At 43.5% G+C, this 25,135-nt stretch overlaps 1 protein-coding gene across 3 annotated transcripts; it reads right to left on the bottom strand.

The window, feature by feature from the left end:
• Window positions 1–1,695: 1,695 nt before the first annotated feature.
• LOC148684756 (uncharacterized) lies at window positions 1,696–23,010 on the bottom strand. Of its 3 annotated transcripts, XM_088675113.1 has the most exons (6): window positions 18,961–19,109; window positions 8,886–9,067; window positions 7,819–7,945; window positions 7,043–7,114; window positions 4,620–6,409; window positions 1,696–4,547 (listed from the first exon to the last, which is right to left on the bottom strand). In XM_088675113.1, the coding sequence occupies exons 1-6, from the start codon at window positions 19,022–19,024 to the stop codon at window positions 2,979–2,981; spliced, it is 3,804 nt and encodes a 1,267-aa protein (XP_088531239.1). In that variant the 5' UTR covers window positions 19,025–19,109; the 3' UTR covers window positions 1,696–2,978. The 3 variants fall into 3 exon arrangements, with proteins under 3 accessions (XP_088531239.1, XP_088531240.1, XP_088531238.1); XM_088675114.1 differs by lacking the exon at window positions 18,961–19,109 and adding an exon at window positions 22,847–23,010 and having other exon boundaries at window positions 1,696–6,409; XM_088675112.1 differs by having other exon boundaries at window positions 1,696–6,409.
• Between the last annotated feature and the right edge of the window lie 2,125 nt (window positions 23,011–25,135).

The raw sequence follows: 25,135 nt of genomic DNA, 5'->3' as shown, positions 1-25,135 counted from the left end.
AGCATGTATTAATAAACCTATGACATATGAGTTGGAATTAATCTACTGATTCACTTGTATCTGTGTCCTGCTTACTTATTGCTCAGCCACTCCCGTCGGTAACAAAAACCTACTCTTCAGGGGTGCGACTTTGCATTAGCATCGTTATCACAATCTTTTCCATAAACATGCTGAGATATTGCCTGCGCCACTTCTGCCAAAAAGAGTTTTGCAACTGACTTCAAAGCAGATCAGCATTATGCTCTGATGAATTAAATGGAGAAAACATGGCGGAGCTCAGGTTGTCCTAAATGCAAGAAACATTGCAAGGTACGGCAAATGGGAAGTGCTAATCAATACCTGAAGGAGCGTCTCTACCCCCATCATTCTGCCCGGACACTGAGGTCCAGTACCGAGCGCCTTCTGACAGTTCCCTCGTTGCAAGAAGCCAAGTTGCAGGGAACCAGGCAGAGGGCTTTCTCGGTGGCGGCGGCTGCCCTGTGGAACGCCCTCCCATCAGATGTCAAAGAGAAAAACAGCTACCAGATTTTTAGACGACATCTGAAGGCAGCCCTGTTTAGGGAGGCTTTTAATGTTTAATTATTTTATTTCATTTTTCTGTTGTAAGCTGCCCAGAGTGGCTGGGGAAACCCAGCCAGATGGGCGGGGTATAAATAATCTATTATTATTATTATTATTATTATTATTATTATTATTATTATTAAACAGGGAGTTATTTGTGATATTTTAGGATCAACAGGATAGATAGATTAATAGAAAGATAGAGTTATAAAAGCATCAAACAGCACTTCACACAAGTTTGCTCTGGTTCTCTTTTAGAGTTCAGCTAAAAATCACTATATGTGCTAGTGCTATTAGCAAAACAGGTATTTTATTAACGTGACAAAATGTTTTAATTTCTTCCTTCACCAGCTCCTCTGTTGCCAAGGTGGCAGTTATAGCGCTTTGAGGGTGGAATGTCCAGAAGCACTTCATTTGCTGAACAGAAGTAATGGTAGCAGCATAGATGTATAGATAGATAGCAATACAGATAGATGCCTGATTTCATGGGGCCCTCGCCATCATCTAACTTTCTAGACACTGTGGCCCTTCTTTTGCTCTCTGGACGGCCACCCTGGGAATAGCTTCCTTTACTGCTTTGTGGGTGTGCATAAGAGTGGGTGGTCAATAGGACAGAACTGAAAGAGGAAGATCGATGCAGTTATGCCATGCTGCTGCAGCCCCTGCCCATCTTTGGCTCCAAGTCCTCCTATCCCAGGTTTTGGCTCCAGCCATCATTGACTGTTGGCTTCCCCAGTGGACTTTTCCAATGGGTCAACAGTCTTTCCTAGGAGAAAGTTCCCATACAGCAAGGTGCAATATTTGCAACATAGCAATATTTGTGAGAACATATAATGTGGCACAGAAAGCAGATGCCTTAATATATGTCACTTTTTGTTCTTAGGTGCACATAAATTCATATGCACCTTAACTCTTCTCTCAGACCAATGAGATACCACCAGTTTTTGATCCTAGCATGCATGGCTGTGACCTCCATTTGTCTTTGCAAATGGATCGTTCTGTGTTGTACCTCCCCAGCCAGAATTGTAAACCCTGCTCACCCAAATCCGAGGCTGATGATCCTATGTATTTGTTAAGTAACTTTATTAAAAGTGGACATTAGCAAAACAAAACAGAAACCTTGCACAAAAGCACTCAGATTGTGTATTTCCCTTCTTTATTTAAACTCATGATATGAAATCTGATTAAAAGACTGTGTCAGGGCCAGGATTATACAGAAGAGGCTTGCATTCAATGAAAACATAGGAATCAAAGATCACAGAGAGTAACAGCAAGCCGATGAATGGAACCTCAAAGAGGGATACAAGTAGATATTTTATACAGGGATCTGAAAAACCTTGGTCACATTCCCTCATGAGAAATCTCTCAGATGTCCCCATGCTGGTGGGTGCATCTCTTGATCTTTCAACCAGGCAAGCAAGAAACATGACCACAGCAATTCCAGTCAGTCAATGAATTTGCCAGTTTCTATTTCCCTCAATTCCTTATCCTCCCAGTCTTAAGTTCAGCTCACCACAGTTATGCATCAGATTTGACTTTTTAAAAGCCCTCGTAAAATATTTGCATGCAACTTCATCTACCACTGCAAGCCACCACTCCTAATATAACACATTTACATCCATTATATGCATTTTACATACACTTTCCAACAATATATACCTTCCTGTATGCATTTCTTGGTCGGAAAGCTGCACTGCAAATTTTGAAGGGTAGCTGCGTTTCAGTTCACATCCTGTTTCATGAAGTGCCTGTTAGGTAAATTGACATTAAAATGCAAACTACTGAATTCTTGCTTGGACATAAGACTCTTGTAGGTCACAGCCAGACATGACTGTAAGTGAAAACAAGCCAGATTCTACCGATTCCTAATAAAGCAGAGTCTCTCTGTGTGTTGGGGGCTGCTTAAAGTGCAGAGTGAATGAGTCGTGAATCTCACTGTTTCTTCCACTTGGAAGCTCTTTTTTTAAAAGCAGGGGTTCCTTCTGGTCTTAGAGCCCACCAGAAGAAAAATGGCTTTTGGAAAGTGGTTTTAGGGGGTACGATTGAGCTCCCTCCCTCCTGCACCCACCCATGTTGCTCCTGAAATGAAAAACATCTCACTACTGTGCAGTAATTTCATGGCAGACTTGATTCTGCATATGGGTCTCACTCTCACCATATCATATCTAGCTCAACCTTTAGTCATCTTGCCAATCTGGCAGTTTAAGACATCTTTTTTTTTTAACCACAGCATCCTTTGAAAATCAAGATAAATGAGTCTTGCAAACTATATGTAGAGTTCAGGAACACAGTTCAAGTTCACACATTTGATTGTATACAGCAGGCTGTTCCCAGAAGCTAAAGCCACTAATTTAGGCTACAATCCTGGTATATTTCAAATCCTATATACGTTCCTGCGACAGCAAGCCATACTGGAATCAGAGAGAATTGCTTCTGAGAAGACTTGCATAAGATTGCGCAGAAACAAGGGGGAGATTTGGTATCCAGGTATGCCTGTTATATCTCCTGCTTTCAGATGACACAGTTAGATTTTCGAACGCATTTTGTCTCGAAGAATAACATGAATGTATTAGAGCCTGCCTCTGTTCCCTTCCTGTAAGGTACTTATTCCAAGGAAGGTAGTATGAAGAGGAAGCTGATTCAGGGACACAGTGATCAGTAGTTAAACTATATACCAAACTGCTATGCTGCTGTCTTTCAAACTGCCCAGCATTTGATAGAGAAATCAAACTGGAGGTCCCCTCTTCAACCCGGAACTCTTCACATGTCTTTTGATTTGTGGTGCATTTGAATTCCTTCACAAGTGTTTCACTAGTTCTTGTGGTTTCTTCTAAACTAGAGGAAGAAACTGTGCTCGTTATATTTGTATTATTTAAGAACAATTCCTCTTGGGGGCTTGGTGATCTAATCTGGTCATGAAATGCTTTGTATGCTGGAGATAGCCATTCTTGGCTTGCAAATTCTCTTTCCTCACTTCTTGGAAAGTCTTCACTCCAAGGAAGAAAGTCTGAAGAAATGTCTTCTTCTGAATCAAGCTGGGAACTGGTATCTGCCAGACTCTGGATCATATTCTTGTATGTTGGTCTAATAGAAGAAGGAAAGGAAAATGAACTTGTATCCTCTGCCTCAGAATCTTGACCTTCCACACTACATCTGAATTCTTTCGGACTCTGTGGCGTATTTTCTTCAACTTCTTCTATAAGGGGGATGGGCGAAGGTGAATTTGTACGTGAAATATCAGTGCTTTCACTTTGAGGTAATTCCTCCAGGCTTTGAGATGATTTTCTCTTATTTTGGTTCAGTTTTCCTTCCAGGGAAGACCTTTCTTGACTTAGAACTGCATCCGTTTCTTGGTTTCCTTCATTTCTGTGCACTGTCCCTTCCAGAGAAGACTGTTCTTTACTTAGAATATCTTCATCCTCTTGCTTCCTTGAATTTTGGTTCACTTTTCCTTCCAGAAAAGAGTTTTCTTGACCTAGAGCTTCATCATTTTCTTCGTTCTCTTGATTTTGGTGCACTGTCCCTTCCAGAGAAGACTGTTCTTTACTTAGAATATCTTCGTCCTCTTGCTTCTGTGAATTTTGGTTCACTTTTCCTTCCTGTAAAGAGTTTTCTTGACCTAGAACCTCATCGTTTTTTTTGTTCCCCTGATTTTGGTGCACTGTTTCTTCCAAAGAAGATAATTCTTGGCTTAGAACCTCGCCTTCTTCATGGTTCCTCTGATTTTGGTTCATTTTCTCTTCCAGGCAAGACTGTTGTTGACTAAGAACCTCATCCTTTTCTTGGTTACCTTGATTTTGGTGCACTGTCCCTTCTAGAGAAGACTGTTCTTGGCTTAGAACCTCATCATCTTCTTGCTTCCACAGATTTTGATTCATTTTCCCTTCCAGGGAAGATTCTTCTTGACTAAGAACCTCATCCTTTTCTTGGCTCCCCTGATTTTGGTGCACTGTCCCTTCCAGAGAAGACTGTTCTTGGTGTAGAACCTCATCCTTTTCTTGGTTCCCCTGCTTTTTGTGCACTGTCTCTTCCAGGGAAGACCGTTCTTGGCCTAGAACCTCATCATCTTCTTGGTTATTCTGATTTTGCTTCTTTTTCCCTCCCAGAGAAGGATCTTCTTGACTTAGATCCTCATCATTTTCTTGCTTCCCTTGATTTTGGTTGACTGTCCCTTCCAGAGGAGACTGTTCTTGACTAAGAACCTCATCATTTTCTTGGTTCCCCTGCTTTTGGTGCACTGTCCCTTCCAGAGAAGACCGTTCTTGGCCTAGAACCTCATCATCTTCTTGGTTCCTCTGATTTTGCTTCATTTTCCCTTCCAGAGAAGGATCTTCTTGACTTAGATCCTCATCCTTTTCTTGGTTCCCCTGCTTTTGGTGCACTGTCTCTTCCAAGGAAGACCGTTCTTGGCCTAGAACCTCATCATCTTCTTGGTTCCTCTGATTTTGCTTCTTTTTCCCTCCCAGAGAAGGATCTTCTTGACTTAGATCCTCATCATTTTCTTGCTTCCCTTGATTTTGGTTGACTGTCCCTTCCAGAGGAGACTGTTCTTGACTAAGAACCTCATCATTTTCTTGGTTCCCCTGCTTTTGGTGCACTGTCTCTTCCAAGGAAGACCATTCTTGGCCTAGAACCTCATCATCTTCTTGGTTCCTCTGATTTTGCTTCATTTTCCCTTCCAGAGAAGGCTCTTCTTGACTTAGAACCATATTATTTTCTTGCTTCCCTTGATTTTGGTTTACTGTCCCTTCCAGAGAAGACTGTTCTTTGTTCCCCTGCTTTTGGTGCACTGTCCCTTCCAGAGAAGACCGTTCTTGGCCTAGAACCTCATCATCTTCTTGGTTCCTCTGATTTTGCTTCATTTTCCCCTCCAGAGAAGGATTTTCTTGACTTAGATCCTCATCATTTTCTTGGTTCCCCTGCTTTTGGTGCACTGTCCCTTCCAAGGAAGACCGTTCTTGGCCTAGAACCTCATCATCTTCTTGGTTCCTCTGATTTTGGTTCATTTTCCCTCCCAGAGAAGGATCTTCTTGACTTAGATCCTTATAATTTTCCTGCTTCCCTTGATTTTGGTTGACTGTCTCTTCCAGAGGAGACTGTTCTTGACTAAGATCCTCATCATTTTCTTGGTTCCCCTGCTTTTGGTGCACTGTCTCTTCCAAGGAAGATAGTTCTTGGCCTAGAACGTCATCATCTTCTTGGTTCCTCTGATTTTGGTTCATTTTCCCTCCCAGAGAAGGCTCTTCTTGACTTAGAACCATATCAACATCTTTTCTCATTAGATCTTCAGCATTAGACTGTGGAATTGTACCTGCCATAGTTTGAACATAGTGAGCTTCGGTTCTTGGTTGTCTGTCACCTGCCTCAGAATCTGGAAGGGACACTAGAGAAGAGCTTAGCTTCTTTGCTTCAGAATCCTCACACTCTACATTTGCAGTGCACCTGAGTGGTTGCATTAATGATGTATTGAGAGAATTTTCTGCAGTTATGTTTATACAGTAGAAAGAAGGGAGCCTTGCATTTTCAGCATTTGTGAAGAATCCCCCCTGGTTTTCTGAAGTGCTGGCCAGATTGTGAAGTGCTTCCCCTTCAGGAGAAGCATGTTTTTGGCTGAAAACTTCCACTGCTTCAAGTTTTGGGATATACTGGTTCCCGGGAAGAATGTTACAAGAAACACTTTCATCATTGTTAGACTGAGAAATAGTTGGTGTGAGAATGTGGGTCAAGTTGCTGTCCATCTCTCTGGCATCTGTCCCAGAACCTGGAAGGGAATCTGGAAAGGAGGGTTCTTCCTTTGCTTCACATGCCTCACATTCCTCTACCAAAGGCTTATGCAGAGGTTCCTGAGCTGCAAATATAGGAGTAGGGAAAATATGAAGTTACAATTTTGAAATAAGAATCCAACTAAATGTGCATCTTTAGTTATTAATACATATTGCACCAAGGGATGTGCGGGAGAATTATTTTGCTTCAGACTTTCATGTGAATCTACCCAGTTCACAGTTCCTGAAACTATTTTATTAATTTATAAAAGTACTTCTATTTTGCCATATCATAAAATATCAAAGCGCTAAGCCATGTACCGTATGTGAACCAAAATGCAGATCCCCTTCAAAAACCACAGTTCTCCAAATTTTGCAGTTCTCTGTCAAAGATGTGTATATTTGTGGGGGAAGATGCACAGATATGTTGGTGAAAATAACATACAAAAATGTGTGACAGTACGGTAAGTTTCCTGCAAACATCTATGTGCATATTAGGTGGCATGACGTATTAGGAGACATGCACACTAAAAGGTGGTGGGTATTATGAAGGACTTTTTATTTATTTATTTATTAAAAAATAATAAACAATGTGGAAATGTGGTGAACTGAACTTAAGGCTGGAAAAATGAGAAATTGAACAGATTCATCAATTGTCTCAAACATGGGCAAAAAGAAGAAACTGAAAACAGGCAATGCATCGAATTCTACTCTCATACCTCCTCCATCTCCTTTGTCTTCCACTTCATTAATAGCTTTTTCAGGCATCTTGGAGCTCCTGCAATGCTCACCTACAGAAACACAGAAACGGAGGAAGAAAAGTTGAATGATGTTACAAGATGGAATGCAGTATGTTGTTTTTTAATGATCATGCTTTGCTTTTATGTTTGTTGTTGTTTAGTCGTTTAGTCATGCTTGACTCTTCGTGACCCCATGGACCAGTGCATGCCAGGCACTCCTGTCTTCCATTGCCTCCTTGCTTTTATAGTATAGTATAAAATACCAAAAAAAGGGCTTACTATCGGGATTTGTGTCCAGCTTAACTTGTAACTCACTCCAACTGGAAATAAATAAATAAATGCAATTTATTTCCATTCTAAATATTGCTTTTACATGGTGACCAATGTTGGCTTTGCAGTAGCAAAATGGGTTCCTGCTTGTTCAAAGTGGGACAACTCAATTTCTACCAATTTTCCCCTTCCTATTGCAGCCCCCCCTACACACCATATCCTGTACCAGATGTGGAGAACCTTTGGGCCCTCCAGATGTTCTTGGGATACAGCTATCACCATCACCACCCCTGACCAATGGCCATGTTGCTGATTCTGATGAAAGCCAATAATATCGGGTGTGCAGTTCCCAATCTAGCCAGATATGTGCATGAACATGCCAGCTTCTGTGTATCCACACTCATCATTGCTGCTCTTAATTGCAACTGGATTAATCTAAAATATAGCAAGGCCTCTATGAGGTGAAATCAATGTCTCTTACACACCACATAAGTCGGGCATGATGCTCGTTCTCTGGCTGGCTTCTGAGGCAGTGTGGTTTGTTGTCTCTTCTGGATCCTGTTTGGATTCTGAGTTCATGTGCTCTTTTTTATCTTGATTGAAACTGGACACCTGAAACAGAACAGCATTGCTGCATTGTAACTAATACAGACATGCTTTAATTCAAGCAGTAGAAAAGCCTTCTCCATCCTGGTGTCCTCCAGATATTTTGCACTGCAACTCCCATCAACGCCAGCAATGTAACCATGTTGGCTGAGGCTGATGGGAGCTGTAGTCCAAAACATCTGGGGGGGCCTTTGGAATTCTTATCACAGGTTGCTATCCAGGAGAAAGGTTTGCATGCGTATAATGGAACTGTGTACGCAATCAGGGCTCTCCTTAATGTTCCCCTCCTTAATGCAGCTCCCACAGAAATGAGGCAAGCGGCCGTTCAGCTTTTAAAATAAAGAGTTTTATAAGAAATGGCTTCTTTGGATCAAGGTCAAAACCAGCAAATTAATCAGAAAATTGGGGGAGTTGTGGTTGAGTCCTTTCTACGTCCTGAGGAGTTTTAGATGCTCATTGCTGCCTATGTGACAATTCACATTTTTGGTCGAGGGTTTGGTTTGGTGCGATGCTCAGTTGTTGCAAAGGATTTAAATGGTCCCCCTATAATAAAATCCATTTTATAAGACAACTACAACTTTTCCAGCACTCAAACCATTATTTTGAATTGCTAAGAAGCTCTTATTTCCCTTCCCACTCCATGCATTGATAGCTGCTCCATTATGTCTACCAAGATGCAATTCTAGCATATTTCCTTGGGAGTAAACTGCATTGAAAACAGTGGGACTTATATCTAAATAAATATCATTGCAACACCCCTGATTATGAGCCTCACACTTGCATAATCTCCTATACCTGAACTATTATGTAAGCTTTCCCCCCCCCAAATGGTAAACCCTTTTCACTTCAAAGTACACAGGGTGTGTACCTAGGGTGACCACATGCAAAAGAGTTGCTGCACCTTTAATCAAGGAAGGAAGGAATATTTGTTGGCATAAATACCCACCATTTCAATGCGACCTGCAGAGTTCCCTCTGGCACCATAGAGCAGGTGTAAAGCAGCTGAGAAATTCAAAGGTGAAAGCAGGATGTTTTCATTGCGGTGATAATTTCTCAGTAGGCGGAAGAGGTCAAGATACAATTTGGCATTAGCTTCGCTGGAAAATGCCATCATGCAATCTACGCAACCTAGAAACAAGCAGAAACCCAATCAGAATTACTTGGGTTGTTCCCAAGTTATAATTATATGAATTATATTCTTATGTCCCTGTGCCAATGACTCTGGGATACCCAAGCAGCTTACCAAATCCATACAATCTAAATAATATTGAAATCTATGCAGGGGCGGAGCATAGGGGAGTAAGGGGGGGCCATTGTCACAGGTGCAGAATTATGAGGGGGAGATGGCCAGGTACCCCTAGGCAGGCACCAGCTTCCACAGGGATCCCTGCCTTGGCAAAGGTGGCAGAGCAGCTCAGGCCCATGATGAGTGGGCATGGGCGGAGGTAGGCAGGCAAGGGGTAACCAGAGTTCCTCTCTGCAGGTGTCGGAGGGATTTGCCCATTGAGGACCATATCAGGTGGCTGGGCTCCCCCCCTGCATGGGTAGGCAGGTGGTGCAGCGTGGACGAACTTGGCTCCAGTGGGGTGGGGTGGCGCTCTGGCGGCATCAGCAGCTTACCCGCCCCGCGCCCCGGGCACTGGCAACCCACGGTATGCCATTGAATCTATGTTCTGTGATAGGGTGCTCCTATGAGCAGGGCAAAAGCAATCTAGCGAGCTGTCATGTTTTCAAACAAATGTCAAGTACAGAATCATCTCTGAGGATGCGTTGTTGAGACAAGCAGATTTATTGCTATGACATCAAGAGATTTCTTGCATGTGTGAATGAGCATTGCAGATCAAGCACTATACAGAGAGTTTTTATATCTTCTGCTCTAATGCAACACGTTTCAATGGAAGTACCATTCATTCACTAAGGCCTTTACCTCGAAATCCCATGGACCTGGGAGAGCATCCTACGGGCCCTGGGAAATATCAGTTCCATCCACAGCAGACAAAGAGCTCCAGCCTTACAGAGGGATATCCACTCTGTGGATTCCTGCTCCTTTCGGCAACAACTCATATGTTACCAGTGTCAGACCTTCAACATCAGTAGGGTTAAAAGTGCAGGAAGGGGATGTGTCTCTTTGGGTAGAATGCAATGGCTTGGATATGACTGGCATCAATGGGAAGAAAACTATATTTTTTAAATAAAAAAAACAATAACAGAAAAAGACCAGGAGCACAATATCATAAGTCTGGTAGGGCATTGGATGGGGCAATCAACCACTTTCGGTTTCCACCATCACCACCTTAGAATTACAGCTCTAGTGATGATGAGAGTTTTGGGTTGGATTTTGGATGCTCCATATTTATTTATTTATTTATTTATTTATTTATTTATTTATTTTGCTGTTCCACTGTAAATTTCATAAGGAAATTTGAATGGGAGAGAGAAATGATTTGTCAATGCATGGGCATATACATGCATATGGGCACCTGCCACTCCTGTTTCAGACATGAGGAAACAAAAAATGCAGTCACTCAACGCAATGATGTTAATGAGTGCTTCTAGTAGCATCTGAAATATTACTAAAATATGTACATTTAGCTCAAAATGTGCATAGCTGGAAAGGAGGGCTGGTAAATGTTCTGTCCCAATTAATGCAATTAGAAGCAGATGTAAAGATATACAATTCAATCTAGAGCTACCAAAGAATATGAAGGAAGTTGCACTTAAAGTTGTTGATTCTGTTATGTAAGTTACAACCTGGCTTAGCATGTTTTGCATTAACAGAAGCAGAAGCAGAATCGAGCGTTTTGCAGGAGATTTTGTATGTCAAATTCAACTGATTGTGAAGGATAGTGCATAAATATATATGCACACACACATACCGACACACACACCTGCCCAGGGCATTAAAAATAAAAAACCCTGAAAATTTCATAGGCAGATTTCTTAAAGAAATTAAATTGTAAAGGAAATACATTCATGGATCAGAAATAATTTTTGACTCTTCAAATTGACCTTCAAATCCACTGAACAATGTCATACACCATTGTATCCATTTGTGGTATAGCAAACTCAGGCGTGCAAACTAGTGGAAAAGAAACAGAAATCATGTTTCACTATGCGAAACTTATTATTCCACTCGAAACCACATTTTAGTAATCTGGAGCCCATTCCAAAATTATTGCTTTTATCATATGCATCTGCCGGAACGTTTGGCTCACAACCCAGAAAATTTCAACACATTTAAAATGTGTACTCAGGGCAAATTAGAGCCATTGCAACTTTCTTAAGGGTCACACTGAATGTGCGCATCTCAGAGCTAGCAAAACACTCACTCAACCTACTGACACCCACTCAATATGGATCACCAGCAAAGAGCAGCCTAGTCATTCAGATTACATGCAGCAACCACAAGATAGGGATCTATTCCTCTCTAAGCCTGGCACCCCATTTACAGAACTGCCAATAAATGTTCTCCAAATTCCCTTTCCAGATGAATGACTGGGAATAGTTACCTTTCCTTCTACAATGAAGTTCAGAACTAATCCGCCAGGTCTGCTTGCTTCTGACACCCTAGCCTATATAGAGAGCCTTTCCTAGCTTCAACGTGCTTTGAAATGTCGTGCTCATTGATGGCTTTATTAAGTATCATTTCCATAAAGGAAATGAAGGGCAGAACAAATAATAATGATGATAATTCTCTCGCTGGAATGTTGCTGCTTTGTTGGTCTGAGGTGATAGTTTCCACCTTCTGTGGTGAAGGCAACAACCCCGAAGGTGTTTTGTTACATATTGAACATTTATTAAGGGTGTTCTTAATAAAGGGTGGAGCTAAAGTATGTAGGAAGTTCAGGTGCACATTATTTCCTCTTGTGCTCAGCTCATGAGGGAGGGGGACAGAGGCAATGCTGCCCCTGCAATGTTGGCACCACAGCACTCATTGAGATGAGTCTTGGAGTAGGTGGCAGTGGTGAGGTCGGAGGAAAACACAGGGTGGAACTCACCATTGCCACACCCTGTGCCAATGAGCACTGTCCTGCCACCAGAACATCGCTGCGTCTGCCTCCTTTGTGAGTTATCACTGCTTGAGAAGCAGTTGCATGGCATGCTTCTCGCGGACTTCTTTAACTTTTCAAATACCTGCCAAGCGCCCTGTTTTAAGCGGGATGGCCCAGTTCCCTTGTAGGTGCCCTGGGCTCTGCCTTTGTACGGGGAGCCCCAGTTTTGCATGGCGGTTGGGTGAAAGAAAGCGGAGATTGGGCAGGCGAAGGAGAGTGGAGATTGAGCAGCTGGGTGGGAGAAAGTCTGCAGAGATTGGATGGCTGAGTGGGTGAAGGAGAGCGGAAAGCAGGTGGCCAGAACGGTGCAGGGTATGTGTGTCCCCCTTTGCTCCCCCGAAATGTTGGAGGGTATGGATCGCGTGCTCCTACTTCAACATTTGAAAATTAGCAACTAGATGGGTAGCCGCACGCGTTCTTGCTCAGTCCAGCCGTCCTAACTAGACATGGATTTGTACTACCAGGTAGAAATGTAGGTCTAGGAATCATAGCTCAGTTCATTTTCCATGTACATAAAGTGTCAGGCACATAAGGTGTCAGACCACTAGTAACTCCCCTTAGCTTGACACTGGGATTTTACGAGGGCAATGAGAATTCTGGCTAGGCGGGGAGGTGTTGTGAGCGGGAACCGCTTCCCACGCTCACAGGGGGCGTAACTCAGCCCCCAGCGTCACTGAGTCCTGTGCCTGCATCACGCCCACCAGCCAGCCTATACAGCTTGGTGTGCCTGCATCACGCCCACCAGCCAGCCTATACAGCTTGGTGGGGGCATGGCTTAGCTGCATTTGAACGACCGTGGGCACACAGACTCTCCCTTTTTGTCCAGCCTTTTGGCTTGGGTGGTGGTTAGGCATTGGAAAACACATTGTGTGTCGGAGGGGAGCATAGCTGCCAAGTTTTCCCTTTTCTCGCGAGGAAGCCTATTCAGCATAATGGAATTTCCCTTTTAAAAAGGGATAACTTGGCAGCTATGGAGGGGAGGTTGTGGCCATCACCTGCTCCTCCCCTTGAAGGGTATTCTGTTAAAGGAATCCGGCGGTCGTGGTTCCTGTCCGATGCCCTGGTGGTGGCTAGGGCCATGGCACGACCCCCGGTGACTCTAGGGGAAAGCTTCCAGTTGATTTGCATCAACAAGCTCCCCCTACAGGTTGTTAACCCTTGTGTGACTCCCGGCAGAGCAGACAGGAGTCAAGTATAGTCTGTCTGATCCAATGCCTAAGCCAATACCACTCGCATTCTGTAACCAATAAAGTTGTGGCCGTTTTTTAGCCAATTAACCTAAATACTTGTGTCCGTGTGTATTATTTTATCTCCAAGCGGAGGCGGGACCTCAACTCACAAGCGGGACCTGTAGCAAGATGCTTTGTGCAGATTTCTCCTGTTCAAGCAGTAAGCCAGCCATGACCTCTTACAAACTACTCCATTTCATTCCCCCTCTCCCATTCTGTTTTTCCCTCAACAGAGCATGCAGTCCCCATTGGGCTGTTTTAGTTCTCCCCACATTAAATTTATTGTACTTTGACAAACCTGGGGGTTCCCAGTCCAGGTTCCCCCAAGCTTGCTGATACCTCCCTCTTGAGTGTTGATGCTTTTGAATATAGAAGGATTGACACTCAATCAATAATTAATTTGCTATTAGGATGCCTATTATTTTTCATAAATCTTTTTTTTGGGGGGGATATGCTTACAGTTCCTTAAACATAATAATAATAATAATAATAATAATAATAATAATAAATAATAATATTCTAATACTGCTTCCTGTGTGTCTTCAACATAGCCGCTGAGTCCTGTCAGGGAAAAATGTGGGTTATAAAAAAAATAAAGAGGAAATAATAATAATACTAATAACTATGGCTACCTCTGACCCTGTTTCATATATTAGGTTGTATAATCAATAGAGGTGTTTCTGAAAAACATCCTTCACATTTCGGAGACAGCTAAATAAGCAGCCTCTCCATCCTAAGGTGTAACCTTCACAGGACACGGCATGTGAGTCATAACCTCTGTCTGGGCCTAGCCTACTTCATTTAATGCCCACCCAGAATATGGCAGGCAATAGAGATGAGCAGGACTTGACAAACTGTAAGAGTATGCTATATATTAAGCAGAGAGATAGCGTGGTGCAGTTTTGGCCTAGGAGTGGGGAAACCTAGTGTAAGGGGGACAGCTTATATAGAACAGCCGCCCCCCCCCTCAGCAGGTTGAGCTCTTTGCAGAGTAGCAAGTCAAGAAGCGGATCGGATGGCCAATGGAGAGCAGTCAGAAGGGCGGCCCTTCCCACCGATGCCCGAATTGAGGCGCACGGCACCCCGTAGGGCGAGAGGGAGGCGCTTTGGGGACCGGGGACTGGAGACGCTCCCGCGCGAGTGGAACTGGTATGGAGCTAGGGGCGGCCAGCCCCCTACGCCCCTCCCTTGCTACGCGCCTGCTTCAGCAACGCACCCTCAAGTGAATATTGCACTTCAGTTTTTGTGTCTCTTTGGTGCCACCATGTTATGTCAGGCAAAGGAAAATAGATGTGCCATGGGAAGTTGGCAGATATTTCCAGACAGGTTGGCAGACATGCTGGCCTACCTATGAGTCTTGTGCAGGAATGGGGATCCTATGGCCTTCAAGAAGTTGTTAGACTTGAATTATCATCAGCCCCAACCAACATGGTAGTTGGTGAGGGATGATGGGAGTTATTGGCCAACAATACTTGGAGAGCCGCAGGCTCCCTGTCCCTGGTTTGAAGAGACAAATGGTAGTGATGTGTGGCTTGCCAAAACATATTGTCTGTCTCTGTGGGTTTACGTTGGCCTCACCCTCCAAAATTATTGTTATTTTTTCCTTGCCCTTTGAGGCTTACCAAATCCATGTTGCTCCAGAGCCTGCATGTATAGTGGATCTTTGATGTGACCTGGTTCCATGTCCTTATTGTCAAAGGGTTAGAGGCCGGTGGTTTACAAGAAGCAAGCATTTTATTATTTTATTATTATGAATATTTATGACAAGTATATCCTGCCCTTCCTCCCAAAGGTGTGGGTGAGGTTGCAAAAAGGTAAACCCTAGCAAAAACATTTAGAAAGGCAGGCACACAGTGAAAATAAAGGAACAAAGATGTAGGGGTGGCCAACTTGAATAAAATATTGGGGGGGGCAGGTAAGTGCCACCCCACATCATTAATTAATTAATTAATTAATATATATTTTTATTTGTATCCCGCCCTCCCCGGAGCTAACATCATAAACACAACACAATATGCATTAAAAAGACATCATTTAACTAAAATACATCTTAAAATTAATTCAGACAAGTTAAAATCTGGGACCTTATGGTAAACAGTAGATACGTAATCAAATAGCAACATCTTGTGGATACCAAGATGGGAAAGGCTGTTGTGAGAGGGGCAGATTTTGCCCCCTTCCCAAAGGACACTCGAATTTGGGGTCGCCATGGAAATCTCCGGGTGGCAGATTGGCAATGGAGAAGGGGAAATTCTTTGCACTCAGTGCATACCGGTAGTTAACTTAAAAGTCCACCACATATGAAAGAGGAAACATAAGTTTTAATATTGTGTCCTTAAAGGCATAGGTTTCGATCCAAAAATGTGACAATAAATTGAGCAGCCCTCTTACACCAACCACATCCCCAAATTTGCTTATTCCTTGCAAAAAAAGGAGGGAGCCAAGGATGAGATCAAATATAAATTCTAAATACCCCTTTCAGGGTCAGCTGGTTCCATCAGAGACAGGAATTACACATTATCACCCCCCCCACCCACACCCACCCCGCTTGCCCACCTACAAAGACTAGGTGACTGACTCATTTGTAAGAGTCATGGTTCAAAGTGAAGCATCACAGCAGTCAACCTTAGAAGCCTTCAGGCATGGGTGTTCTACCTGTGTAATTAATAGGCTATTATTAAGGTTAACCATTATATCACAAGGAAACGTTACAAGGAAAACATGGGATTCGCAAACCCATCTTTCCCTTGTGGCATTAATTTGGGAGTTCTCCAGAGCACTTGCACTCTGGTGGCAGGTCAGTTCTCTCCTGCAAATTTTCACCAGATGGTATTTAAGAAGATCCCCTCCCTTAGCAATGTCCCCAAAACAGAAAGGAGCCTAGCAGAAGAGAACTGGTAGGTACAAGAAGAGATGGGTGTATCTGTCCATTTTTTGTTTCTCTTTCTCTGTAAGAATTTTTAATTTAATTTTCAGAAGTTTAACATATATACTTCAATACATAATAAATTTAAATTTTCTCAGCTTCCTGCCCCATTTTCCATGGCGTTTTAATTTTCCCCCATCTGCTGCACAATACCTTCTATTTCTTATACCAACACAGCAATGTATTCTCTAATTCCTGATGTTGCTCATATTTCAAATCCTGCTTGCGAGTTCATCAAACGATAATATTTCCTTAGATAGTCTGAAAAGGGTTCCCATTCTTCCACAAAGCAGCCACCATTAGAGTCTCTTATTTGGGCTGTTAACTGCCTTTTCTGCATAGTCCTCATAGAAATTCATTGGCATTTTAGTGCAAATTTCTCCTACTACTGTATACACATATGCATTTTGCCCAATATATACATTTTTGCAAAAACCATTCTCTAACATAATGCATTTTTATGCACACTTGGCGCTATAGAATTAGAAGAAGTGCAGTTTCAGAAGGATGGCTCTGTTTTGGTGCACATAATGTTTCAGAAAGTGCAGTTTAGGTTGCTCTACCTTTAAATGTGAACTGTATGTCACATTTGAACTGGATTTATCCTCTATCTCTAGGTGCAAGGGAGATTAAGCACCTCCTCCCCCTAGATGTCTTCCCCACATGAATTCCTTGTCATCACAGCAAATGTGAGACTGCAGCTACTTGTTTGCCAAGATAACATCTGAACTTTAATCCCCTAGTGTTTTTGTTTTTGTCTATATTCACTGTATTCAGTGTCTGCACTCCCATCGTTCAGCTCAGACACTGCAATCCAGCTCTGAGGACCTTCTGGCAGTTCCCTCACTACAAGAAGTGAGGTTACAGGGAACCAGGCTGAGGGCCTTTTCGGTAGTGGCACCCGCCCTGTGGAAAGCCCTCCCATCAGATGTCAAAGAGGTAGTAGGATTCCTTAAAGCTGGGAAGTCTTCGCTGTTGTGTGAAATTTCCAATGCAAAACCAGCACTTTAAAGTCACATGTAGGCAATGTCTACTGTGAAAGCTATAAGCTTATAAGTTGCAGGTATGGCTTTCTAAGACTTCAGTTCCAGTGCTGAATATTTCTTATTGAGCTTCATGGTATTTCCTCCTGAAAGTGCAGCAGCAGAATTGTATAACATGGAAACTTGGTCTGAATTTTTGTGTTTTTATATTGTAAGCCACCCTGTGATCTTCAGATGAAAGGTGGTCTAGAAATTTAATAAACAACAATAATAGTTTAAAATAAGTAGGTATATGGCCATTTAGGATGGGCGTTAGTAACTTGAGCCATAGCAGATGTGAAACAGGAATCATCACAGGTGAAATAATGGTGTCATAAAAAGCTACAGCCAGTAGCGTAGAAAGATGGGGGCGGTGAGGGTGCGCCGCCCCGGGCAAACGCCCCCAAATGCACGCCCCGCCCCTGCGCAGGGCACGTCACACCCCCAAAACACGCATCGCGCCCCATCCCACCCCCAGAACACGCGCCACGTCCGTGGGGGCAGCGCACCTGCTCTCCGCCCCCGATGGCGGAGCATGAAGCTCTGCCACTGGCTACAGCATGACACATCACTGGATGGAGAAAGGCAGGATGTTACAAAGGGAAGGTCTGGGTTATCATATTTAAGGCATCTCAAAGACAACTACGGTATATATGTACACAACTTAAGAAGAGCAGGCTAGATCAGGCCAAAGGCCCATCTAAGTGTTGGCATGTGACCAAGGAAACGGGGGCAACTGGCAGGCCCCCAGCTGGCTCCATCCCTCCCGGCCGAACATGCCGGGTGATCTCTGCTCCTTGGTGCAGCAAAATCAGCGACGCAGGCTTCAGAAGCCTATGCACACTTTATCAGCAGAGTCCACTGTGCAACAGAAATAGCCAGAGAGAGACTGCGGTAGCATATTTACAAGCAGTTTATTAAGCGCAAGTCAGGACAAAAGGGAAACATGTCTGATCTCCTTTGTGTCCAAAGCAAAAAACAGAATGTTATACACATAACGGAAGTTCCAGCATGCAATGCTGGAGTGTTACGCAGACATGGCAACAGTCCCACGACTGCTCTTAAGGTGGAATGGAATATCTCAACACTAAGTCCAGCAACCTGTCATTGCAGTGGCCAACCAAGATGCCTATGGGATGTCCACAAACAGGGCATGAGTGCAACAGCTCCAGTTTCCAGCAGCTGACATCCAGAGGCATACTGCCACCAACAGAGGAGCTGGAACATAGCAACTGTGGTAAGTAGCAGCATTTTATAACAGAATTACAACTCACCAGTAGCTTAACCAGTTGAACCTGTCCCACCTTGTTCAGTCACAAATGACACAAGTTGCCTGAGGCAGAAAATCCAAATGGCAACACCGGCTCATAAAAACAAAATAATAAACTAAATCGTTGCCAATTTGCTGTTCCTTGATGGTAGCCCAAAACCATAAATCACCTGAGGCATGCTGCCTCATTCTAACAAACAGCTGGCCTGGTGTCAAGTTTGGGAAACAAGCCTCTGTCGCTGCATTGGCTGAAAGCACTGCAGCGCTGCATAGCCATGGGATCAAAGTCTAAGGAGCGCTCGCAAACACCCATCAAAGGCTCTTCATATCTTCAATTTGCATTTCACCTCAACCCAAAGAGCCTAATCCTTTTTGTGGCACAATCACCGGGCGCCAGCTACTTAGCAATTTTAGCATGGAGATGGCGATTCCGAAGTCCGCACTTCAGAATCAGTGTTCTGGAATGCAAAGCAGAAAAGGGATGACCAAAGCGTACTGCTGTGAATTCTCTCAGTTCCTTACCTCCTTCAAACTCAAAACGATCATAAGAAGAAGATGGAGAAGGAAGAATCAGGGACAGATCCATGTCTGAGAGCTGTCCCTGGCAAACTGCCTTCTAGTGTGTTGCTTCCAACAACAATGCTCCTCAGGGGGTTACCAGCAGGAAAAGATAGCATCAGTGCTCTGTTTTGTCTCGGGTAGCTATGACCACAACACCACCATTTTAATTGCCCACAATGTCCCAACATAACTTTGCTCCAAGGCAGTGGAGGGATGGGAAGAGGGTTTGTATCGCCACGAAAAGAGGTCAAAAAAGCACACCAATCTGCATAATGTTTGCATGTAGTAATATATATGTACAGTGGAACCTCAGTTTATGAACACCTCGGTTTACGAATTTTCGGTTTACGAACGCCGCGGACCAATCTGGAACGGATTAATTCACTTTCCATTACTTTCAATGGGAAAGTTCGCTTCAGTTTATGAACGCTTCAGTTTATGAACAGACTTCCGGAACCAATTACACCCATGCTTCGGGTTAAGTACGCTTCAGGGTGAGTACTCCGCGGACCTGTCTGGAACGGATTAATCCACTTTCCATTACTTTCAATGGGAAAGTTCGCTTCAGTTTATTTATTTATTCATTTTTAATATCGTTTTTTATTTAGACATTTCTGAGTTAGGTACATACAGCAATGAAAATTAATACATATACAGAAATAAAAGCAAACATACAAGTCTGTGCACCTCTCAAATAAACTTACATTTATACAATCAAACTTTAGTTGTGTCGTATTTATCTTTACTTTTCTTATAACGTTCATCTTCTCCACTTGTTCTTTCGAACTGGACTTCCTCGTGTTTTCTTTCTTGGTTTTATTTCTGATTCCACCATTTTCGGTGCCATACTTTTTCTTGCCTGTCCTTATCTTACTTAGGATTTCCCTTTGTGTGTGTGTGTGTGTGTGTGTGTGTATATATATATATATATATATATATATATATATATATATATATTCCTTCCAAGTTCGCTTCAGTTTATGAACGCTTCAGTTTAAGTACCCCGCAGACCGTCTGGAACAGATTAATCCACTTTCCATTACTTTCAATGGGAAAGTTCACTTCAGTTTATGAATGCTTCAGTTTATGAACAGACGTCCGGAACCAATTGTGTTCATAAACCGAGGTACCAGTGTATAGGTATGAAATTAGGAGACCATTGCTATAATTTAAATTGTAATACACTGCATCGCACCATGGTGGGGAAGACATCAGGTGACATCTGTGCTTGACCAATCTGCTGTCCAGGTTTGTTGAATGGGTTTGTTGAGTTCAAATTTGTTTTTTAAATCTTAATTATAGATATAGTCAGCAGGGGACAGAGGAAGGAGGCACTGGGTCTTCCTCACACACATCCCAACTGAGAGCAGGAGGATTCAGTCTTGCTGGGGTCTGCTTCACCTTGCCTTTAGGGATCTTGTTGGCAAAACGGATCCTTGCACCCTTTGCACCTAACACTCTGATCCCTGAATTCCCTGGATCTGGGAAGATCTGTGGTGGGGTACCTTCCCTGAATTCATCCCAAGCTTGAATCTCCCACGAACTGACCCAAACCCTTTCAGGAGTTGGCCAAATCTGTTGCACAGTCCTAATTTTTATCCTTCCTTGTCTTTCAACTAGATTTGGACTGGGCAGGTCTCCAACAGAGGTCTGTCCTCTGGCAACCAACCCTTTGACAACCTATATGGCTACCCTAACTTAAAATGATCACCTCTGGCACTAGGTAATCCCAAACTCAAGAATGGCAGTGACAGGGCAGGCTGGATCCAAGCATCTGCATGGTGCAGGTGTCAATGCTGGTAGGTCATGCTTTGTGCCAGGATCCCTGCAGCTGCCCTGGGTTCCCCTCAGTTAGAAATGGGAGCAGAAAGTCTGAGAGAGGGTGGAGCTGAAACCATTTTTCCCTGCTTCATTTTTATGTATGTGCATACATGCATGGAAACAATGCATGCTATGTATTCATAGACCTCGGTGTATGCATTTTGCATATTCATGTATGTGCAATAGGCATAAAATTCTTAAACCGTAGTTCTTATGTGTGCCATTGACTCCTCTCACTTCCTGTGTCTCACTCAGTCGGCAGTCTAGAATATGCAAGGCGAGAAGCCGATTTCCTCATCTGATGCGGCGCTGCAGAGCAGCAGTGGGTCAAAGGTTGCTTTGAACAAAGCTTTTAGACCCAAGCTGAATAGTTTCTTCCACTAGCAATGATCCCCCCCAATCCCATTTGTAAATGCCTGGAGCTGGATTATTGCCATGGGGACTGACTCTCACTGCTACTCCATTGGGCAGCTTGGAACAGGTTGGGGGGGGGGCAGTGTAGCAAGGTCACCCAGTAGAGTGCTGGCTTCTGGATAAATAGAGCTGATAAATGACACTCAAAGAAACAGAACATGCCATGAGCGGATACCTTTTGTATAAGTGCAGGTGTCGGCCCTGAGGAATCTCTCCCTCCCCTCCTGATGGTTTCAAGGAGACAGGAGAAACAAGAAGGCTTTTCATTATTATTATTTATTCAGTCACTGTGGTAACAGACCAAGAATTCCAGTCTTGCCTCCATGATGGAGTTGCTCACTCTGGCTCATCCTTCTGCTCCTCCCCTCAACAGCATCGGCCCCTACGGAAGCCCCCCGTTGACAATCGCCGCTGCGTACGTTGCTCTCATACCCTTGACAATAGTCGCATTCTAGGGGCCGGAGGGTCTTCTTGCGCTGTCTAATGAAGTGTTCTGCCCTAACTCTGCATGGCTTGGCTGCTCGCCAGTCTCTATCTCCTTATCTGTCTCAGAGCTTGGCTGCAATTCAGTGCTGTCTCTCTCTCCCCCCTGTCAGCTCCAGAAGAAGGAGGGGAGAGTTCCCCACCATTCTTCTGCCTCTTCATTCCAGTCCCTGACAGCAGGGGATTTTCAAGACATGCAAAATTTCGTATGGGAATGTTGGAAGATTCGGGACAGATAAAAGAAGAAACGTCTTCACACAGCACATAGTTTAGCTGTGGAACTCTCTCCCACGAGAGGCAGTGATGCCCACCAACCAGGGTGGCCTTAAAAGAGGATTAGACATGGAGGAGCGGGCTATTGGTGGCTACTAGCCATGATGGCTACTCTCTGCCTTCACAGTTGCAGGCAATCCTGTTTCTGCACGCCACCTGCTGGAATCCACAAGAGGAGAGAGTGCTGTTGGGCTCGGATCCTGCTTGCAGGTTTCCCACAAGTATCTGGTAGCCCACTGTGAGAACAGGATGCTGGACTAGATGGGCCAGTGGCCTGATCCAGCAAGCTCTTCTTATGTTCCTATATTCATTTCTTAGCAACTGCACTCAAGTTTCACCTTCCATTTGGTCCATGGACTTTTTTTTTTTTACAAAGCTTGTTTTAAAAAGTTATCCATTGTGACTGTACAAAAGGCAAAAAAACAACAACAACCCACAACTTTGTAATACTAGCAAGAGAATACAAATAAATGCAGTCAATGCACAGCTGGACTTTGAGCCCTGCCTTATAACTATTTGAATCTCAAACTTCAAAATGCAGTCGCATCCAGAAAATTACATGTGTGCAACTGGATGACAATGTTGCAGATTCTCAAGGAGCACAAGTCTGTCTGCTTTGATCTTCCTGCAACATATTTCTTTTTTGCAGAGTAAGAGGTTGCAACACCACACTTTGCACAACATCAACATTCTTTCCCTCTTAGCTGCTTCCCCCTGAACCTCTGATGACCAGGAGGGAAATTAAAGGACCAAAGAAAATCTGGCAGCACCCTGACCGCGGGACAGGGATCCATCCTGTCTCCAAGGAACATAAGCAACAGCAACCTTCTTCAACCCAGACAGAATTGCCATCTACCGTAATTCACAATGTAGACAAGATGAAAGACAATAAAATGAATGAGAAGACTTGACCTAATGGTTACATAATATGACTGCCCATGTATGCAGCTGCTGATTCACTTCATTTCATTAGGGTTGTTGGAAGAAAGATCAGCCGCCAACGCTCTTGTCATAGCTTCTCCACCACAGTGTTTTTCCAAGAGCATGTATGTGTTTGCTTGACACAAACAGATGAAAAGGTGGCAGTTGTCTCCCAAGCATCACACTTTTTTTTATTAGTCCCTTGAAGGGGAGGGGGAGGATAAGGGCAAATTGTCCATTTGCCGACACTGGTGCGTCATGACGCCATCATGCTCCAAAGTTCCCATTAATATTATGCTGGCACATAATATTCACAGTATTGTTTTCAGCTCCTGCTAAGCTAAAAATCAAAGCGAAAATCGCGTTACCCAGGCATGTGATTTTAGCATACAGTTTTAACATGTGATTTTAGTTAATATACTTGTCTTAAAATTTGCTAGTTTTACATTAGGTTTTTATGTACACATTTGTGTACATAATGCTTACTTTAATTGGTATTTTAATGAAAGTTTAAAGTGCCTTTTGTAAAGCACTTGGAGGTCTTAAGTTTGAATAAGTGGCATGTAATTGTGTGAGAAGGAGAAGGAGAAGGAGAAGGAATAAGCCAGATGTGCACTCTGGAAAAATGCAACATCTCTGGCTGTGCAGAAAGCTCACTGCAATTCTGCTTGTAGCTTAGAAGGGACAAAGCAATGATTCTGTAGCACTGGGTGTTCTATGTCTGGAAAAGTTATCCATTGCCAGTATATTCCTCATATGAGATTGACACTTCGGATGACTCCAAGTAACCCTGAAAATTAATGAAAGCTAATTGCTTCATGATCCCTAAGCTATCATTAGTGGAGATTAGCAGAGCACCCGTCTCTTCAATGCCTGCCTTGTTGGCACGTATCACTAGAAATGGCAGCATTATAGAAATGTCTTCCCTGTGGGGATTAAACCAGTCTGTGCTTTGGGGAGGTTTAAATCCAGTCACCACCCTCCTCTGATTCTTCGCAACTCCTGAGTCATGTCTGCAAGAATCTTACCTTGAAACGTTGCTTTATTTCCCTCCCCAACCCCCCAAAAAGCAGCAAGAAAATTTCCAGATAACTAATAAAATAATAATAATAATAATAATAATAATAATAATAATAAATTTCATAAGGGGTTCTTTGGTTGAAGCTCCTCAAAGATTGAGAATGTAAAATACCAGAAGGCTTATGTCAAATTCACCGAAATGACTCCACGTAACTCCAATGAAACACCTGAGTTATATCATGGCGGAATTGATTCGTGACACTATGAAACTCTTTAGGGGGGAGGAATCATGGGAGGGAGGGGGGATATATCTCTCCGAACAACCCCTGAAGGTCCCACCCCCATATGCCAATGGGTCTGCTCATTGGCTCCTCAACAACAGTCCTGCTCATTGGCTCCCCAATGAGCCAATGCAAACCATCTAACCATACCATACCCAGACAAGGGAGCCCATTCCCCCCCCCCTGCACTCATGATGGAGGCACCTGTCTGGGTCCTCTGCTGAGATGGGGACCTGTACTTGTGCACCCATGTGCAGCTTGGGAGTTAGTGCAGAAGTACTAAACGATGCAGAGGTTTAACAAGGCCACAACCCTCTTCCCGGACACTGAGGTCCAGCACCGAGGGCCTTCTGGTGGTTCCCTCGTTGCAAGAAGCCAAGTTGCAGGGAACTAGGCAGAGGGCCTTATCGGTGGTGGCGCCTGCCCTGTGGAACGCCCTCCCAACAGATGTCAAAGAGGAAAACAACTACCAGACTTTTAGAAGGCATCTGAAGGCAGCCCTGTTCAGGGAGGCTTTCAATGTTTAATAGATTACTGTGTTTTATTTTTCTGTTGGAAGCCGCCCAGAGTGGCTGGGGAAACCCAGCCAGATGGGCGGGGTATAAATAATAAATTATTATTATTATTATTATTATTATTATTATTATTATTATTATATTATTATTATTATTATTATTATAGTGCACCAAGCTTGGTGTGGCATAGTGTGAGGATCCAGCCGTCTTGAATCTCGACTGCTGGATGGTATCCTGTTCCCAGCCCACTTGCAAGAAGTTGGCCTGGTAGCATAAGCCACTCTAGTGGGTCCCTGTAACTGAATGAGAGTTCAGGTTAGCTAATTTCTCTGCTGTTCCACTGATATTTTCAGCCTGTTCCCATGCACCTGGACTTAGAACCGAGCTCCACTGAGTTAAACGCAGCTG

This window comes from Zootoca vivipara, chromosome 8 (genome assembly GCF_965207765.1).
Source record: "Zootoca vivipara chromosome 8, rZooViv2.hap1.1, whole genome shotgun sequence".
NCBI classification, from domain to species: Eukaryota; Metazoa; Chordata; class Lepidosauria; order Squamata; family Lacertidae; genus Zootoca; species Zootoca vivipara.
The sequence above is the reverse complement of the archived record's forward strand: the minus strand, read 5'-3'. Positions and strand labels throughout refer to the sequence as shown.

Bases quoted from the DNA above. Each gene is read 5' to 3' on its own strand.
- LOC148684756 (XM_088675112.1), bottom strand. From the start codon at position 19,024: ATGGATCTGTCCCTGATTCTTCCTTCTCCATCTTCTTCTTATGATCGT. The intron at 9,068-18,960 runs GTAAGGAACTGA...GCTTGTTTCTAG, and splicing joins TCGTTTTGAGTTTGAAGGAG to GTTGCGTAGATTGCATGATG. The intron at 7,946-8,885 runs GTGGGTATTTAT...GTTCTGTTTCAG, and splicing joins CTGCAGGTCGCATTGAAATG to GTGTCCAGTTTCAATCAAGA.